We start from the raw sequence: 19,474 nt of genomic DNA, 5'->3' as shown, positions 1-19,474 counted from the left end.
TCCGGGTACGGGGAGAGGTCCAACTGACCAGAAATGTTGGCCAGTGTAACCAGCGTGTTTTCACGCAGCATCTCCAAGCAGTCCCACCACCACTCCACCTTGTTGCAGCTCACCCCTTGGTCCTGCTCCTCTTCCTTCTCATAGGTCAGTGGTGCCTGTTTGCGTTCCGGATGCTTGTGGTGCAGGAGAATCAGTTTCCCTAGAATCAGCAGCAGACCGGGGTGCTTAGACATTTCAAAGTCATTGCCCGGCACAAACGATAAACTCCTGATGATGTTAGACACACAGACACAGCGTTTAGCTAGAGAGTCTTGCCAGTCTAGAAGGGTGCACAGGGGTGTCTCATCTTTACTGTGAGGTTCGTCCTCCAGAATTTTGATATTTCTGTGGCTCTGAGCTGGACTACTGCCAAATGGAAATTTGCTGCTTTCCTTTGTTGCTTCCGAGTTTTTGACCTCCTCCTCCGCCAGCGAACCTGGCCGTGCCGAAAGCATGTCATCCATAGTAGCTGTTATCCTTTTCTCCGGGGGACCATCAGATGGCAGATTCTCCCCCTCTCTAGTTCCTGGATTGCTCTCAGCTGTGGAACGTTTTCTCAAGGCAGAGTTGCAGGAAACTCGTTTGTGAGTTAACAGTAGCTCCATTTTGCTCTCAAAGTGGGTTTGAATGTGTTCAGTGGTGTCTCCACCACCAATCCGCCAGTGCAGCAGTCCACTTTCAAACTCCTGTACTCGCCCCAGCTTGTCTGAGTAATCTACCACAAATGGGTCGTTCTTCTGCACTATCTTGACTGGCAGCTTGTCAAATTTACTGACTAGTTTTTCCTCATTGCTCTCTAGGGGTGCTTTCTCTTTACTTGCAAATGCAGCCTCCTCTTCCTCCTCCTCTTCCTCATAGTTAGGGCTCTGTGGCTCCTCCTCTTCGTCCCCCTCTTCAGGAGGGGGACTTGAAGACTTGCAGAATCTTTCAGGATCTAATAGTGTTTTTTGTCCTGGATCTCCCACCTCATATTCCTTTAGGATCCCAAAGATTTCGATCAGGCAACGCCGGAAATATTCCACCAGTAGCTCCAGCAACCCTGGCAGCTGCAATAGAAAGAACAAGGGGAGGAGGGGAAAAAATAAATAAATCAGAGCAAGCTAGGCCAATACAAGTGATTGGGGAAGTTGGTCAGAAGAGAGTTAAGAGCTGAAACCGTATTGGCAATTAGTTTATTATTATACTGGTTACACATTACACAGTATTTGCTACTCTAAACAGACTTCCCATCTTCTGGGAAAGGGGGTAATGGAGGGGGAGAAAGAAAAAAAAAAAGGTCAGTCAGTATTTTACTATCCATCACTGACCACACACACAACACGCCCCTACACCCCCTTCCTGGTCACCTCCTCCTTCCTTCAAGCACAGGGTGGCAAAATACAACAGCAAATGAAACAGTATTTACAATATAGTAGTTCATATTTTTTGCTATGGCTGGGGTGAGGAGGAAGGAGGTGTAACGCCACATGCACCAGACACCCAGCCAGAGCCAGTTTAGGAAGAAGGTTAGCTTCCTTGAACTGGCATCCAAACTTCAGGAAAAGAGGCGTGACAAAGACAGACAGCTACAGAAAACAAAATGGCATTGTAGCTCATCAGAGAAGATAGTCAGCCTTCAGAATTTTGCGGTGCCCTTACTGTGAAGGTAGGTTTGAACACCTCATCCCTGTTATTCCCTTTTTGTACCACAGAGACAACACATCCACCATCCAGGCAAAACCTTGCATTTGCACACAATGCAAGTGGATAACTGTGTATACCGACAAAGTAGTCGGGCATGCAATTACCCAGACACTCTACATGTATGTATTCGGGTTGGCCTACACAACAGTTATGTTACATTTCTGCAAATGTTGGGATGGCTGGAGGTTTGGCTCTAGATGGAGAACACCTGTATTCTGCTATCTTGTTGACAGGATTCTGAACATAGGTTAGTGCTTCAAAGACCTAGATCTCAGAGCATCTGCACCTACCTGGCTGAGGTTGAAGGTCATTATGCTGTTGTCATCATAGAGCAGGATGTTTATGGTATCCAAGGCCCACGTACTTTCAGCCAGCAAACCAGACTTCAGAGACATCATCACTCTCCATGCTTCAGGAGTTCCTGTAATACAAACATATGATACCACCAGTTCCTGGCACTAAGAAACGGAAAAAAAAAAGGACTGACACTAAATATTGCTTTCTGATTCCATGGACAGCAGAGCCCATTCCACGGGGCTTTACTGACCACAGTGCAGACAAACTAAATATGCGGTGGGAGGGTGGGGCGTGATTCAGACAAGGCCACCTGAGACCCATTTCCTTTGGTGGCTCCCTTCCCAACAGCCTGCCCCCAAAAGCAGTGATGGTTCTGACAGGACATCCCCAACAGCTACAGCAGAGCAGGAGCTTAGTCTTACCAATATCTTTCGTGGTCAGCCGTCTCCTTTGCTTCAACACGGGCTGCGTAGCTTCCACGGATCCGGGTGGGAAGGTGATGTCCCGTCGTGTCATGGGAGGCTGTACGGCTGCTGAGGCTATATGCGAGGCAGGGACGGGAGGTCCTGCTTTCTGCATTTTCATCCCCGAGTGCAGGAACGGAGATTTGCTGGGTGAGGTGCGGTTCTCCAGAGGTCTGGGCAGAGGTGCTGGGCTGGATACCTGAGGAATGTGATTCTGCATGCTAGGAGGGGTCTGGTAGTTAGGCTGTGGGGGCCTTGTCATTGGGGGTACCGGGGCAGAAGGACCATAAGGAGGCTGACGGTTCCCATGGGAGGGCCATGGCCCCTCATGATTTACCCTCTGATCTGCATGTAGAATTTCATCTGTTCGATTCACTCCATGATAAGCAGGCCCCTGGGCTGCAGAGCCTGAACTCTGCCGATTTGGATAGCTGTACCCTATTTCATTGCGCCCTTGCCACAAGCTGCCCTGCTGCAAGCCCTCTGGAGTAGACTGTATGGGACCACCCATCATCTGTGGTGGCATATTCTGCTGGGCAGTCGAGCCCGGGGGAGCCGAGACCCTGTCTCTGCCAAATTGGAACGGGAACTGGTTCTGCGGCCCTCCAGCAGGTCGGCGGTCAGTGGCAGGGTATGTACTCCCATACTGGTTCTCCACAGCAGGACATGTATAAGGCTGTGCAGTTTGCTGCTGGCTCGGTTGTTGGGTCTGTGCTGTAGGCAGCTGCTGCTGCCCCTGCCCGGTGCTGTACGATACGTTGTACATCTCCCCTTCGTGTCGCTTGGCAGGTGGGCCATAACTGCCATCCATCGGTCGCTTGTAATTCTACAAGGAAGATGCACAAAGCAGTTGGTAATGGAGATTATTTATAAAACGCTAAAGGCAATGCGGCAGAGCTACACAGACCAAGTGGGACTGCATCCCCAAATCATACGAATGCTACTGTCTAACCTGGACTGAGGGGAACTTTTCTAAATGGTCAAGAAGACCAACCTTCCCACATGAGGCCTGAAGAGACAGCAGCCTCCGAAGTTTACAAGCCAAGACTGATTCTTTCAGGCATTTTGAGTTTTCCTAGCTGCTTCCATAAGGGCAGCTTTCAGGGCAGGCTAACGGTCAGTGGGAAAGACTTGCCTATAAAAAGAGCTCAGCCTCTTAGCCTTTAGTACAGTCACCCCACAGTACAATCTGTGTGTGGATTCCTGTTCGGTCTCAGCAGCTTCAGCAGACCCTGTTCCAGTTCTTCCATAAATTGGACAGCAGAATAGAAGGTTCCACTGAACTCTCAGATAGGGTGTGAATCAAAAGCTACAGTTCGTACTTCTAATTGTTCCTTTCATCATAGATCTCAAAGCATCTTACAGAAGTGAGGATGACCCCTTTTTTACATATGGAAGGTCAGTTGGGCCATGACAGAACCAGGATTAAAACCCAGATCTCAACACCCAGTCCTGTGCCCTAACTACCGTGCTGTCTATCTAGGCTTCAACGTGATGCTCTAGAGCTCCAGGAAGACACTTGAGAACCAAAGTAACTGAAACCCTTGGCCCAGTGCCCTATGGCTCTGGTTGCAAAGCCAAACAAACTGCAAAGCAGTTGGAATTATTCTTAGCACAGCGCTGAAAGTGCCCTCTACTCTATGTTCACAAGCCAGACAGGATCTATCCCAAAATTGCAAGAAAAACAAGGGACTGATTGAGGCATTGCCATGAATAGCAAATTAAATTTCCTCTCTTCATTTTTATGGACGTTACACTAAACTCTTCTCTGAAAAAGGTACCCTGTATAACACTCAAGGGAGGGATATAACCCCAAAATCTTCAGCAATGGGCTCAGGAAGTGAAAAATATCCAAGAAAATTCTGGGTTGCGTGGAAGGATCCAAGTCAGAGGCAGTTACCTAGACCTATTAAGGGATGATCACCAGGCCATACATGAAATACTAGACAAACCTGCTGACTGGACACCAAAGACTGTTAGAGATACTGTGGGGATCAGACAGGTATGTTCCAGGGAGCACAAAACCCCAAGTGAAGCTTCCTGGGCTCCTGGAATCTGAACTAGTAAGTGTACTAGCTATGTACTGAAGAGCCCCCACTTTACAGAACACAGCTAACAGGACGAAATGTACACACTGCACAAAACCACAACGTGTATTACAGCAAAGTTGCATTAAAACCTGTTTAACTACTTGGAAACTGGCAGTAACATGGAAAGGTTTTGCATGATGTTTGGGCGTGTACATTCTATAGAACTCTCAAACATTACATAGAAATCAGTACAGCAGACAGCTACCCCAGAACACAATTTGCTTTTGACAACTTTCCACAGGTAAATCATCCCACGTTTCCCTGGAGCGAACTGGAGACGTTTGGGGAGCTCACCTGCTGTTGCTGTTGATATATGGTGGTTTGCTGACTGGGAAAGGGGCTGCCAGAGGATGTGCCTTGAGTGGAGAACTGATTGCCATAGGAATCATGTCTGCAGAGAGAGATTGAACAGGTGCATTACCTCCTGCCCAGGTGCACACTTAGCAATAAGGGTTTCTGAACTCCCTGTCTGTAGTGGGAGGCAGCCAGTTCTATTAACTGGCAAACGCTGCTTGCTTGGCACCAGCCGGCACCTACCGTTGCTGCTGCTGTTGCTGCTGTGGATAGCGGCTGGGAGAGTACATCCCTGAGTCAGGGGTGGAAGGCATAATGTTGGCCTGGGGAGTTCCAGTTCCTAAGCTTCCCTCGGGTCCCATTCCTGGTTCCGTCCTGCACAAACACATACACTTGTCAAGGCTGCTCCTTTGTTCCTCTAGAGGAAAGAGGCTACCAGAGAAGTCACTGTTGTGAATAAGGGATACACTATTACACTTAGAGTCCAGCAAGCCCTCACCTCACTCTGTCGTAAGGACCTCCATAGGGATAATGTTGCCGTTGTCCCAGGGCCATGTTACCCATCCCTGGACCTGCAGCACGATTATACGGGTCACCCATACCAGTGTTGGGGCCCTGCCCTGAGGACATGAAGGGGTCACTTCCTGGAGCTGGGAGAGGAAAAGAAAGAATCAGCACAGAAAGTTCACCTTGGAATCAGAAAAAAACATTTTCCCCTTTTGCAGGAGATGGATGGCTCTGGCCCAGGGGCTGCATATATCCCGAAGGCACCTTTCAGGGGTTAGACAGTTCAATGGGTTAAGTGCTTCTGTATAAAAGAGCTCCATCACCTTTCCTCATACTGCTATAAGGATCCTTATTTGGCTCGTAGGACATGCGACCCATCATGTCAGAGGTATTCATGCTGGGCTGGTACCCGGGATTTGGAGTCATGGAGTTCCGCTTCTGGAAAGTGGGGTCACTGCCATCTGCAAAGGCATCCTGAAGACCTACTGAGTTACTCCTGATATAATACAAGAACATACTCTTTAGAGTAAAGTCCTGTGCCACTCTTCGCCCCCACACCCCAGATCACCCATCTTGTAGGTGAGGAGGGGGTATCCTATCCCCCTTCCTGACAGACCCATCAAAAGAGGAAAGAAATCCTTGTTTCCCTTCAGAAAGGGAAACCCCCTAGGAGAGACTAACAATGATTACACAGATGATGGGATATAGTTGCCAATTCCACAGCTTCACTACCAGTTATTACAAAATGAGCGTGACTCGTGCAACTGACCAAAACGCTCACCTTGGCCCCAACTCAATTGCTAGCGAACATTAGCAATCCTGCCAGCAACACAGGCTCTTTGCTCACAGCAGACAGAATGTGGCAGTGTAATACCTGATGCCTGGCAAAGGGGGCATCTGACTGTGTGGTGTAGACGCTGGCGTTGGTGGTTTCAAATCTCCTCCCTCTGCCATAGAGCTGCTGGTGGATTGAGGTGTCTGAGGACCCTGCATGGAGCCTGAACCCGCTGCAAGCAGAGAAAGCCAGCATGAGTAGATATGCACCAGACAGAAGAGGTCATCCAGAAACACTCCAGAATCTCAGCAACTCCAAAAATCAAGAGACACACCCTGAAGGAGTGGTATGGCCATTCTCAAAACATGGACAGGTAAAACCTCTCTCTAACCCTCCCTCTAAAACAGAACCTGTTTGAAAGATAAAGGAAAGCAACAGTGAATATAGCAGTACAAGGACATACCATCAGCTATCCAGACTTCCCAACAAATCCATACACAACATGTTGAGCTGTGAGAATGCTTAAGGCTCTCATAATTCTCTGTCAGAAAGAATGTGTCTTATGTTTTCTATCCAATTGTCCCACCCTCACCCCTTTAAAACATCTCCCACCATACTGGACAAGCTTCCCAGATTATGTGGTGTCAGAGGAAGATGCTTAGCTGTGTACCAGGCTGCACAGAATTAAAATGTTTCTCCAGCAAGTGTGACAACCCCAACCCCAATATCAGAGTTAGCAGCCCGGCACCTTCATGTTCACACCATACTCAAGGCAAAGATAGTGAGTTCGATGTCTCATAAGGCTCACATCCTTTACGAGATGGAAACTCCACTGCCTTCAGGGGAAGTAACTCTGATTTTGTACTGCACGGCTCCTTTCTCTGATGTGCCCTTTCCGGTGGGGATTCTTTCAGGAGAACCCTAGAAGCACTCCTAAGCCATCTTGGGATAGGCTCTTAGGAACAGGGACCAGAGAAAGAACAGCACTTTCAATGAATGACAAAGCCCTTGTTTAGCAAAGAAGTGGAGGATCAACTGAGACAAAGAAGCTATGGAAAACCCTCGCTTGAAAATCCTAGGCCACCACGTGTAACCAAGCACACAGCGAGCTCAGGGAGTTCCACTATTCCATGGAACTACTGCTATGCTCCTTGCAGCTGGCAAGAGCTGAACTCTTAATTAATGTTTCCATTAGTTACCATTCCCAGCACCCGATCTCCCTCAGCTTCAGCCTTGCTGGTTGATGAGTCATTTCAGCTATTCATTAAAATCCTCTAAGGTCACATACAGGTCATGTTTGTTTATGCCCCACCTTCCTGGCACCCTGTCCCTCTCCCCCCCCTTCCTCCCTCTCAGTCTGGGGACTTCTCCACAGAAGGAAGGGCAGTCAAGCTCAGCAGGGAGCTTCATTCATAACCTCCCCCACGCCCTTCTTCGCTATTCATTAGCATTTCAGCTCCACTCCCGCCCCCCTGGGAATTCAGCGCTGGGCTCCACTGCATTAGAACGCACAGACATCAACAGGAAGAGGCTGTTTGTCCCCATCCCCTGCTGTCTCTCCTACTCACTATTTTACAAACAGTTGGAGACAAGCCAATTCCATCCTCTGAGAATAAAACCTAACAGCCCGCTGGAGGCACCTCCCAGGGGACACCCAGCCAGTCACACTCAGGAACCCAAGAAGGGAAGGGGGGGCGGGGAGAGAAAGAGGAGGAAGCCCAGAAGGCTATATCCAGACTCCTGGGAACACAAGTCACGCAGCTTTGGGCGGGGAGGGGGGGCGCAAACTGCACACTAAATGGTTTTACAGTGAGGATTGCCTGAGCAGGGCATACGTTTCATTAGACACTCTCCAGTAGCCTTACCCCATCACACACACCGAGGAAGTCCCTATGTATTCCACAGCTACAAAACATACCCCTTAATGCAGAATTGTATATTGAAATCTAAGCCTCCATTAAGATGAAAATAAGTGGAAAGCGATCTTCACAGCCAGAAGGGCCAGCAATCAAAGGCAAACAGAGTAGTCTGCAAACAGCCTGAAGCAACAGCTCTGAGTGATATGAACTGCCTCCATTCATCTTCATGGAGTGTTAACTTGGTATGCCAGCAATAGCAGCTTAAATGCATTCAGTGGTGGACATGCAGGGCATAGCTTTGGAAACCAGAACTCAAACTTTTCCACTCCACCACCAAAAGAGAGTCACTCACCTCTTCCTTGTTTGCAAGAGAGGAACAGAAGCATCCCCACAGCGCTAGAAGCCACCAGCTACCTCCTGGGTTCTAACTGTCAAACTGCTGTCAGCTGCCAAACCTAACTCAGGCCTCCTGCCCTCCTGGATACCAAATGCCCCACTGCCCTCTACTCAGCTGCCAAAAAAACTTTCTGAGAGAGCGAGTTGCCTATATGCACTCACATTTGTGGGATGCTTCCCCTGTCTGGGTTTCAGGAACCTGGTGGGACAGCATGAGCAGCCACCTGAGGCACTGAGGTTTGGAGCCAAGGTTGTTAGAGGCAACTATGTGGGTGGGCGAATACACTGAGAATGGTCCTCCTAAAGCAAGCATCAGATCTACAGGCCAAGTCAATAGAGCAGTGCTGCATAAACGTACAAAGAATTCGAGGTAGCAGGCCTGCAAATTTCCATCACTAAAGCAAGCCACCAATGCCACCGTATCACTAGAAGGCCAAGTCTTGAGAATAACGCTTGCTAAAGAAAAAGAGAAAGCTATGCACCATCTAATTCACTGACAGGTACTAAGTGGAAATGCCACCCCTTCTACATTAATCTCCAAATGCCACAACTAAGTAACTTCCTAGATCAGTGGTTTTCAAACTTTATTTCTTGTGACCCAGTTGAAGAAAACTGTTGATGCCAGTGACCCAACGAAGCTGGGGATGAAGGGTTTGGGAGGGGCCGAGTGTAGGTGGGGCCCAGGGCTGGGGTAAGGGTGCAGGGGGTAAGGGGTTGGGGTGCAGGAGGTCAGGGCTCGGGATGAGGGGGTTGGGGTGCAGGAAGGGGTTCTGGGGGCTCAGGGCTGAGGCATGGGATTGGGGCACAGACTTACCTCCAGCGGCACAGTGGGGGTGCTAAGGCAGGCTTCCTGCCTGTCCCGGCACCATGGGCTATGCTGCACCCCAGAAGCGGCCAGCAGGTCTGGCTCCTAAGCGGAGGCATGCAATCGGCTCTGCGCGACTCTTGCCTGGAGGTACTCCCCTCCTTCCCCCCACCATTCCCATTGGCTGGTTCCTGGCCAGTGGGAGTGTAGAGCTGGTGCTCAGGGCGGAGGCAGCACGCAGAGCCCCATAGCCCTCCTGCCTAGAGGCAGGACTCGTTGCTGGCCGTTTCTGGGGTGCGGCCCGGTGTTGGGAAAGGTAGGCACTAGCCTGCCTTAGCTAGGCAGCACTGCTGACGGTGCTGACCAGAGCAAGGCGACCCAGCGCTTTACGTGCCGCAACCCAGTAGTGGATCGTGACCCACAGTTTGAAAAACACTGTCCTAGGTGCCTTAGTCCTAACCAAATAAACTCAGAACCCTCTTAACACCTTGGTTATGCAATCTAATTTCCCTGTTGGAAAGAATGAGGTTTTGTGAAGAAAGCTGGAAGAGATCAGCGGTCTGGTTTAAGTTTAACTCAGATGCTGCTTTAGGCAAAATTTTTGCCTAATGACAAAATAGTTTCATCCTGTGGAATACAGTGAAGTTAATCCCACACTGGGACAGGTTTCCTGAATGGTGGAAAGACATTACTCAGTTCTCCGAGGAAACTTTTGACTGTGGCTGAATGCTTCACAGTTGTCTATGGGAGAGCGGTATTCTGAGATGGCAAACAAATGCATTTTGTTCAAGGACACAGCAAGGCTGATGCTTCAGATACAGTAAGAAGTCAATAAAAGATTATATGAACGCAGAGCATGATGAACTGCCGTCCACTGCTGGAAGAGGGAAAACCTTTATCCACTTCTGGGAGCAGTATTTCAATATGGAAGGCTTCTTGGTCTGCAAAGAGATCCTTTGTAGCCTTGCAAAATCTGCTAGATGAGAAGAAATCCATGTCCTGTGACCCAAACAGCAAGGTGAAGAGACTGATCTGGGATGCAAGACCAGATTAATTTTCTTAGGTTACATGGCCCAGTGGCATAGGTAGCTGGTATGGAGACTCTTGGAGACCTATAGAGCAATACTGCCTGTTCCAAAAAACTGGACTGATCAAGCTAAACCAGGCCCTGATCAATGGTCTCTCACCGCCAGCGGTAGTAAGGGGATTGGTGGAAACGCACATAGTGGATCCCTGCTCCAATTCCATCGGAAGAACACCGGTCACTGGACTTTCTGTTCGGCCCTGCTCTGGAACAACAACAGTAGTGAGGATGCTGCACTGCTGCCTCTACCTGAGGAGGTACATTTTCCTGCCCAGACAGAAAATCTTTCTGGTTTTGTCAGAAGGGGGGGCACCACCAACCCTGGAGCTCTTAAGGCTTCCCACTGGCTGCAGAGACAGCCAGAAGAGTTTGAGTCAGGTACGGGAAAGACGCTGAAATCCCTGCTGTAGAACCAGGTACAAGTGACCTCCCTTTGTGGTGATGAAGGGTGCAGATCCTGGGGTGAGCCAGCTGCCTGCAGCAGGTGTCATTAAGCCTTAATCAACAGATAAGTTCTTCTCCTTGTTCTCAAGTACAGTCTATCTCAAAACAGGGAGCATTTTCTTCCTGAACTTGGACAGTCTTCAACTCTAAAGATAATTATTCAAACCTGCAACTCTTGAAATTATCTGTAGTCATCGGGGTAATGAGGGCAGACGTGACAGTATTCAGGCAAAACAGAAGGACTGACATTAAATGCGACTTCATCCCTATCCAGCAGGCACGTTACACTGTGGATATGAGCCAAAGGTGGAGAGAGATGATAGACTCAACAATTTAAAGAGGCAAAGAAGGTCATGGTGATTGCCCTTGGCCCTTTTGGGAAAGGTCAAAGAAGCAGGCTTCTCAACTGGCCACCAATAAACTGAGGGAGGTAGCTGCATCATCCATGGGTTAAAGCATGGGGAGGACGGGAGAAAGCAGCAGCATCTGCAGAGAAATATGCCAGGGAGTCTGAGAAACCTTTGAGAGAAAGGTCCTGGTGGGGCCTGAAGGAGAATCTCACAACCCCAGATGCTTCCTTTTGCCAGGACTGACAAAATTTACACAACTGGAGTACTCTCAAAGTAGGACTCTGTTTCACTGTCCTGGAAGATGCTTATCCCAGAACCAAAGGCTCTCTCTTTCCCACATTAAGGTGCTTCAGAGCAGACCTTTGCATGGGAATGGGACCCTAACCAGAAAATGCATCTGAAGATCTGGCTTGTAGGGGTTAAATCAGAGGTGGGCAAACTACAGCTTGTGGGCCAACTCCTGCCCAGCCCTTGAGCTCCTGGCCGGGTAGGCTAGCCTCCAGCCTCTCCCCTGCTGTCCCCCATCCCCTGCAGCCTCAGCTAGCCATGCCACCAGCACTCTGGGCAGCGAGATCCTGCCGGGCAGCATGGCTGGCTCCAGCTGGGCAGTGCTGCTGCCAGTCCTAGTGCCCTGAGTGGCATGGTAAGGCAGCGGGGGTGGTTGGATAGGTGTGGGAGTCCCGGGGGCCTGTCAGAGAGCATAGGTGTGGATAGGGGTCAGGGCAGTCAGGGAGCTGGGGGTGGGGGGGTGGGGTGTTTGAAGTGGGAGGGGGCAGAGGCCAGGCTGTTTGGGGAGGCACAGCCTTTGGAACATACAGTTTTGGAACCCTGATGTGGCCCCTCAGGCCAAAAAGTTTGCCCACCCCAGGTTAAATCATTAGGAGGACCTGGAACCAGCTGGGTATACCTGGTCTTTTGCAATAGAGGCTTAAAGGCTTGGCATGTTCAAAACAGCCATCCAGGGAACGACCTTCTCCAATACAAATAGAATAGAAGGTTTCACACACTGGGAAGACAAAGGGGCAGAAAACGCACTCTTAAACCCAGAGTTTTCTCCTGTTCTGTACAGTCTGGATCAGACATGATGCCCAGGAACCAAGGAACAAACTGGAGATTCCCCAGGAAATGAAACTACACAACAGAGACTATTTAATTATCTATTCTAAAGCTCCTCTAAATGGTCTATAACCAAAACCATCCCAACATCTACCAATAAATTTGTGTTTTAAAACAACAAAAAAGGCTTTGGGCACAGAGTCCTAGACCTGCAGCTAGCCCTAGGAAAGCAACAGACTGATGCGGTATCTGACAACACATCCCCATAACGCAAGCTTCAAGTATTCTGTGCCGCAGAGGGGTGCTTTTGTGATCACAAGGTGCTACTTTCCCAAAAGGTTCCCACATCGCAGCAGCACGTGGTGCTGCTTGAATATGCTGAAGTCATCTCGGAGAGCCTCCTCCAGGTCACTCTCCCATACTTCCCCATCCTCCATCACGCAGTTACGCATTGTCAGTATAAAAGTCTGCAGAATACGGAACATATGGTGGCAGCGTAAAAAAGCCAGTATCAAAGATATCTCAAACTCCAGTTCCTAGACGGTAAGTTACGTGGTCCCTAGGGATACTCACTGCAGGCATGTACGTGCTCAGGGTGCCAAGGACTAGAAATTCTTCAGCAGTGACCATTGGTCCACGCCAGCACCCTGCGCCTTCTTGGGCTGCAAACCCAGGGCATAAGGGACAGCACACACTGACCACCTCTCCAGTTCCCACCTGCCACAAGTCATGTGAGGATCCAGAGAAGAGGCGGAAGGAGGAGAGGTCATGAACACACACAGGGACCACACATCTTTAGGAACTCCAATTACTGTAAGGGAAGTAACCGTCTTTTCTTCGAGTGCTGGTCCCTAGGTGTTTACTATGGGTGACGCCCACACCATACCTATTGAGGAGGTGGGCCTGGGGCATAACTGCCACAATAGGTGGAGAAACAAAAGGGGAAACCCATAATTAACAGCTTAAGAATCTACTAAATCAGCGGTTCTCAAACTTTAGCAACCCGAGGACCCCCATTTTGATTTAAAATTTTTCAGGGACCCCTTGCCCCAGCCCTTCACTGTTGCTTGCTCTCCCTCACTTTCACCGGGCTGGGGCAGGCGGTTGGGGTGCTGGGGGGGGGGGTGAGGGCTCCAGCTCGGGGTGTGGGCTCTGGGGTGGGAGGTTTGGGGTGCAGGAGCAGGCTCAGGGCTGGGGGCGGGGGGGGGTTTGCGGGCTCCAGGAGGGAGTTAGGTGTGGGAGGGGACTCTGGGCTGGGGCAGGGGTGTGGGAAGGGGTTCGGGGTCCCGGCAGCACTCACCACAGCTCCGAGGAAGCAAACACTAGGTCCCTGAGGCCCCATGGCACATGGGCAGCCAGTGAGGCACAGTGCGCTGCCCTCATGCCCACAGGCACCGCCCACAGCTCCCATTGGTTGTGGTTCCCGGCCAATGGGAGCTGCAGAGCTGGCACTCTGGTGGGGGCAGCACGCGGAGCCTCCCTGGGAGGAAGGGGGAGGAGCTGATCAGTGGGGTCTGCTGACCCTCTGGAGTACCCTCGCGGACCCCAGTTTGAGAAACACTGTACTAACTAGTAAAAGAACTAAAAAATTTTCGCAACATTTACAGAGAAGGCTACACACACAAGTTTCAGAGGAACAGCCGTGTTAGTCTGTATTCGCAAAAAGAAAAGGAGTACTTGTGGCACCTTAGAGACTAACCAATTTATTTGAGCATGAGCTTTCGTGAGCTACAGCTCACTTCAAAGCTCATGCTCAAATAAATTGGTTAGTCTCTAAGGTGCCACAAGTACTCCTTTTCTTTTTACACACACAAGGGTTCCCTCCCAGTCAACAAGCAGCAGAAAAGAAACTGGAGAGGTCAGCAGCCTGCCACACCCCATATTCCCTTCGTTCTCAGCATTAGGAAGATGCAGACCAACGGACACTCCTACTGAAGGAGTTCTGGATCTGGGCACATGGACAACATTTGCATCCACCATGAACACCCATGAGGATGAGCCTCGAAGAAGATACACTACAAGGAATATTTTACTCACTGTTCTATTCCCTTACATATGGGGCTCATTAAAGGCCTTAATTTGAATGCATCTGATACTGCCACGAGAATTTCCATTTTACAGTAGGAATGCGGAGGACCTTGGAGAGGAATTTAAATCCAATTTGCTGCAGAATATATGGGATCTTGTCTGTAATCTTTATACTCACCGGGAGATGGGGGCTGTATCTTGGGCTGGGACTTCTTTGAATCAGCAGCCGCAAAGATGTCTGGGGGCGGGTCTTCGCCTCGTTCAATCTTGCACTCAAAGGCATAGAGACATTGGATGTACTGCTTCTTCAAAGAACTAGCTGCACTGCTAGAAGTGCCCACATTAAGATTGGTGGCTAACTCACGCCATTTCTTGTTTTTGTTGACCTGCACAACCCAAAAAAAAAAAAAAAGGGTGGGTGGGTGTCAGAACATAAAATTCAAGCCATTTCCCCTTTCCCCAGGGTGAGACACAGACATGTTTCCCACCCTAGATACTAGCTAAACATGTTATGTAGCAATCATAACAGCTACACTATTGGGCTGAAACTGTAGATCAAAAACAAAACAGTAAGCCTCCCCTTTGCCCACCTGGAGGGGGGAAAAAGGAGTCTCAGAGCTGGATAATACCAAGCAGCAAACTGAAGTAGACATGAGGCCAGCAGGAAGCCCACATGCATCAACACTAGTAAGTGATGCAAACATAGAGAGCATCATTGCTATTCTATGGACTGGGTGAGGAAAAGTACAAGCTGGATCTCAGTGCTGTCAGAATACTCTGAACAGGAGCAACTACCTGGAGCACTGCGATTAGATCCACTTAATTCAAGGATATTGGATTTTATAAATAAGATATTAACACTATTTTAAAAGTTCCAGACTCAACTTAAATCAAAAGAACTCAATTAGCAAATCGAGTTAAGCCTGAATCCTATTGCCTATACAGCACCTGAGATTTTGAGACGGACGCGGCTATGCATACAAACGTATAGCCATCTCACTTGAGTCACAGTCGTGATGGCTTTCAGAGCTTCTGGTCACTCACCTGAGTAAGTCCTCCAATCTCCTTTACAGAGATATAGAGCCGGTAAAGGTCTAGGGGTTTTCTGCCTACAGCTGGGAGGTTGGTCATGCCCATTGCCTTCTCTTCAGTAAAGGCTAGGTAACGATCTACCCAAATCTTCCTCTCCGGCTCACCACCCAGCTCATACAATTTGGTAATCTTCTCATTGGTGGTAGTAGAGGAACTGGACTTCTAGAATAAGAAGAAAGCAGATCTCAGGATGGAGGAGCAAGTGAGGTAAGAAATTTAAACATATCAAGTTCAGGCCAGGTTCGTCATCTTATCAAGCAGAAAAAAACCTGAAGGGATAAAATTCTGTAGTTGTATTAGGAACAGCCACATATCAGCCCAAAGGTCAAATGCACACGTCTCAGTTCGATGTTGATGTAGACAGACAGACGACATAGAGCTTTTGTGGACAACGCTGCTGAGAATCACAATGACCACACTTCAAAAGGTGGAAGTTTTAGTCCACCCATAGGAAGGCTGCAGATGCCAGGTAAATTTCATCCAGACACCAGAATGGTTTGTGTGGTGAGGGAACGAGGGACGGGCAAGGGGCTACAATCTTTCTAAACAAGAGACTGACTTACCCGTAATTCTGCTTCTCTGAAGAGACCTTGTAGGATATTCATATTACTTGGGGGAGAGGAGGGGCTTTGTTCCTTAGCACAAGAAATGGGGAACTCCCTCAGCTCTTAAGGTTTTCTGATCCCCAAGGACAGCACGAACAGGATAAGGGAAAGCCAAGACTCCCTGCTAGCCATCACACCCTGCCAACTATAAACACTGCCCTCCAAATTTTTCAGTCAGTCCTTTTTCTAATTACTCTAGTGGAAGCTCCCAGGATACATTACTACAAATGTATCACAGATCAAAAATATGCCCCAAAGAAAACTAAGATGAGGTGTAAGAATTTGGCAGTTTAACTGAAAACCTGATAGGAAGTGGATGGGTGAGGAATCCTACAAGAGAATATCTTCCCTTCATAATTTTCCCTCCCTAATGATTCAATCTGCAGAATTTGTCACAATGCCACTAATGCCAAAAATGTTGGAAATTTCTCTCTTCCCCTGCCAGAATTTGCTGCTTTTTACTCACAAATATAAAAGGAAGATACCTCTTAAAAAATACTGCATCAAACAACCTTCAAGTCTGCGGAAGGAGACCACAATTAAAACTTCTTGATGTAAAAATAATTAATTAGCCAACTGAAAAGGAGTATCCTGAATTAAAGATTGTATTGGAGTAAGTGGAAGGAAAGGAGTTTGGCCTCTCCTATCTTAGGAACAGAGTCCGGGGTGGGAGCTCTATTCTGGAGGCTGAATCCAAGCAATAACGTGCAAGTCTGCAGAACAAGGACTGTGTAGCTACTCTACAGAGGTCAACAATTAAATATTTGAGGCAGACTGTGGTGACAACCTTGAACTGGATCAAAGGAGCTTTTACAAGGTCTTCTAGTTTCAGGCCAGCCAGGTCATAAGAGCAATCAGGCATCCATGTAGATGTGACCCTGCTGGTCACAACGTTGCCTAGCAAACGGATGTCAAAAGAAACAGAATTGGACGGATTTTTTTTTTAGGGGTGCTAGTCTAATCCAGGTAGAGCCTGAGACATCCCACCCTGGACCATCTGAGGTGGCATATATGGAAATGTGCCTCTCTGCGATGGGCATGCCGATGTGAGGAAAATGATGATAGGGCAATAAGTTAAGATGGAACTCAAAACACCACTTCAGAGCAATGTGGGATGAGTCTGCAGCACCACTTTGATCCACCTTATACCATGTTTTACAGGGATAGGCTTTAGAGCGCTTGGTGGTAGAAGTCACTGTCACCAGTTAAATGACCTTCCATGAAAGAAATTTAAGCTCCCATGATTCATAAGCGGTGTTCATCAGCTTTGACAACACCACAGTAAAGTCCCACAACACAAGGGGCTTTTTAATTGGTTTTTTTTCCCCCTCAAGTATCAATCCTTATGGGAGTCTGACAAGGAGCTGCAAAGACACTAGTTTACCTTTGATTAAGGCGGGATAGGCTAGACACACCTGGGTGGAGTCAGACAGACACACGACAAAGGTAGCCAAGCATTTTTTGCACAAGGCAAGTAAGAGGACTTGCATCATCCCATTTCCATCATCCCATCAAATCTTTTGCCCATGGAATTGTAGGGCTTTCTGGCATAAGGCTAATCAGAGATGCCAGGAGAACACAAGCCACCTGCAAGAGACACCATGACTATGCATTGCTATCTTGTCAAGTGTTCAGTGACTAACGAGCAGTTAGCTGTCTGTTTGGAGGTGGGCAGTAGCAGTCCTACCTAAACAATGATTGCAGGACCAAGCAACTATTCCATCTGGAAGCCTCTGCCAAAGAGCAGTGCCTTGTAAATGCATGGACCAAGCTCCATGTAGCTGTCTTAAAGATTTCAGAAATTCGGACAGTCTTCAAACAGGCAGCAGAGGCTGCGTGAGCTCTAATGTGGCTAGGTGGACCTAACCCGGTTAACTCTTTTTTAACATGTCTTTATACACTTGGAGACTCTCTCAGATAAACTCTGGGGGGATATTGCCTAACCCTCTCTGCAAGGGCCAAAAAAAAACCAGTCCAGGGGCATTCCTGAATGATTTTGTCCTGTCAATGTAGGAAGACCATTCTTTACTATAACTTCAAGCATGCAAAATTTAGCTTCCTTTGACAATGAGTGAGGTTTGGGGAAGAACACTTGGAAATAAATCAGTTGGTTCACATGAAATTCTGAAAGAACTTGGGTTGAGGTTTGAGAGTGATCCTGTACTTATGAAACACTGTATACAAGGGTCCCTGCCATGAGGCCTGAATCTCCTCTGCCTGTCGAGTTGATGTAACGGCCACTAAAAAAGGCAGTCTTCCTAGATAAGTGGTGAAGAGAACAAATTGCTGAGGACTCAAAGTGGGATTCATCAGTTGTGCTAACAACAGAGATCCCCAACCTGGGGACGGACAAACAAATAAGGCCCTCGAGGAACCTTACTGCTGCAGTATGGAAAAAAACAATATGGCCCGGGATAGGAAGGTGAGGAGTCAAGAGTCCAAAAATAGGAAACCAACCTCGTTTCCTCTTAGGGATGGCAAAATACTTGGAACAAAAAAAACCCTGCTCCTGAATTCTGAGGGCACCTCTTGCATTGATCCAAGTGGTAGAAGGAAGTCCACTTCTTGTTTTAATAGTATCACATGAGAAGGAGCCCTGAAAAAGGATGGGGAAAGGAGGTAGGGCCAGAAAGCAACTGGACAGAATACCCCTTGTTAATTTCTAGGATCCACTGAACCAAGCTGATCGGAGTCCAGGCTTCCGCAAAGAAGGAAGTTGCCAAAGGTAGGGATAGGTAGAGATCCTCTGGAGATTCTGCCAGGCTCTTGACCTGCCGACTGGTGGACAACAGACTGCCGCAGCAGAGGAAAAGGCAGAGGATCATCGCTGGAACCTCTGCTTCTTTATCAGCAGCTCGGATGTCCTTTGAAGGCTGGTAATAGGAGGGGCTAGAAGAATGCCGCCTGAAAGAAATCTGTGGTTTCACTGCTTCCTTCTTGTGGGTGGAACGCAGAGGCCCAGGGAGGGTAGTGTCACCCTGGAGTCCTTTAAGGAATGGAATCGGTCTTTGAACTAAAGCACTTGTTGCCCTTAAAGGGAGGATCCTCAGTTGCTGTTTGGACTGCTCCAGGCTGGAGTCAGGATGATCGTCTCATGCCCACCAATGTAGTCTGCTGGACATATCCAGTGCAGCCTATAAGGATGTGCAAACATGCTCTTTAGCTCCTCTGTGTGTTCCTGGAGGTAGCATGTCCACAAACAGACAGCTGGTTCCAACTGAAATAACGGTATTAGACAGAAGCATTTGGAGCATGTGGAGGCTGGTAGATGAAAATTTTGCATCTGAACAGGTCCAGTCTCTCCGGGTCCTTCTCCCTGGGTGAGAATTTGGAAGGCCCCTATTGCTTCAATCTCTCTTAGACCGCAGCTACTACAAGCAAACCTGGTACTGGATGGGAACAAAGGTATTCAAAATCCCTTGGAAGTGACTGAGTGTGGATGTAACCAGAATGGATGCTGGCGTGTGCCACAGGTTTTTCGCAGGTTCCAACAGTTCCTCCTTTATAGGCATGGAGAGCCTACCAGGCCTGGATGGGTGCAAGATGTCCAGCAGTCTGGGAACCTGCACCATTTCCAGAGGTATATCTAAAGTCTCTGCCATGCGC

At 48.6% G+C, this 19,474-nt stretch overlaps 1 protein-coding gene across 1 annotated transcript in view; it reads right to left on the bottom strand.

Annotated features, from left to right (window-relative positions):
* Positions 1 to 19,474, bottom strand: part of ARID1A (AT-rich interaction domain 1A) — a 78,791-nt gene that overhangs the window by 1,847 nt on the left and 57,470 nt on the right. The window contains exons 11-20 of the mRNA XM_073317971.1: positions 15,216 to 15,425; positions 14,350 to 14,557; positions 6,249 to 6,381; positions 5,698 to 5,870; positions 5,367 to 5,517; positions 5,111 to 5,242; positions 4,868 to 4,964; positions 2,442 to 3,309; positions 2,013 to 2,143; positions 1 to 1,085 (exon numbers count right to left, since the gene is read on the bottom strand). The exon at positions 1 to 1,085 is cut by the window's left edge and continues 1,847 nt beyond it. Of these exons, the coding sequence (XP_073174072.1) occupies positions 1 to 1,085; positions 2,013 to 2,143; positions 2,442 to 3,309; positions 4,868 to 4,964; positions 5,111 to 5,242; positions 5,367 to 5,517; positions 5,698 to 5,870; positions 6,249 to 6,381; positions 14,350 to 14,557; positions 15,216 to 15,425 (3,188 nt within the window). The remainder of the gene's footprint in view (positions 1,086 to 2,012; positions 2,144 to 2,441; positions 3,310 to 4,867; positions 4,965 to 5,110; positions 5,243 to 5,366; positions 5,518 to 5,697; positions 5,871 to 6,248; positions 6,382 to 14,349; positions 14,558 to 15,215; positions 15,426 to 19,474) is intronic.

This window comes from Lepidochelys kempii, chromosome 19, assembly GCF_965140265.1.
Source record: "Lepidochelys kempii isolate rLepKem1 chromosome 19, rLepKem1.hap2, whole genome shotgun sequence".
Taxonomy (NCBI): Eukaryota; Metazoa; Chordata; order Testudines; family Cheloniidae; genus Lepidochelys; species Lepidochelys kempii.
Note: the sequence above shows the minus strand (reverse complement) of the source record. Positions and strands in the feature narration are given on the sequence as shown.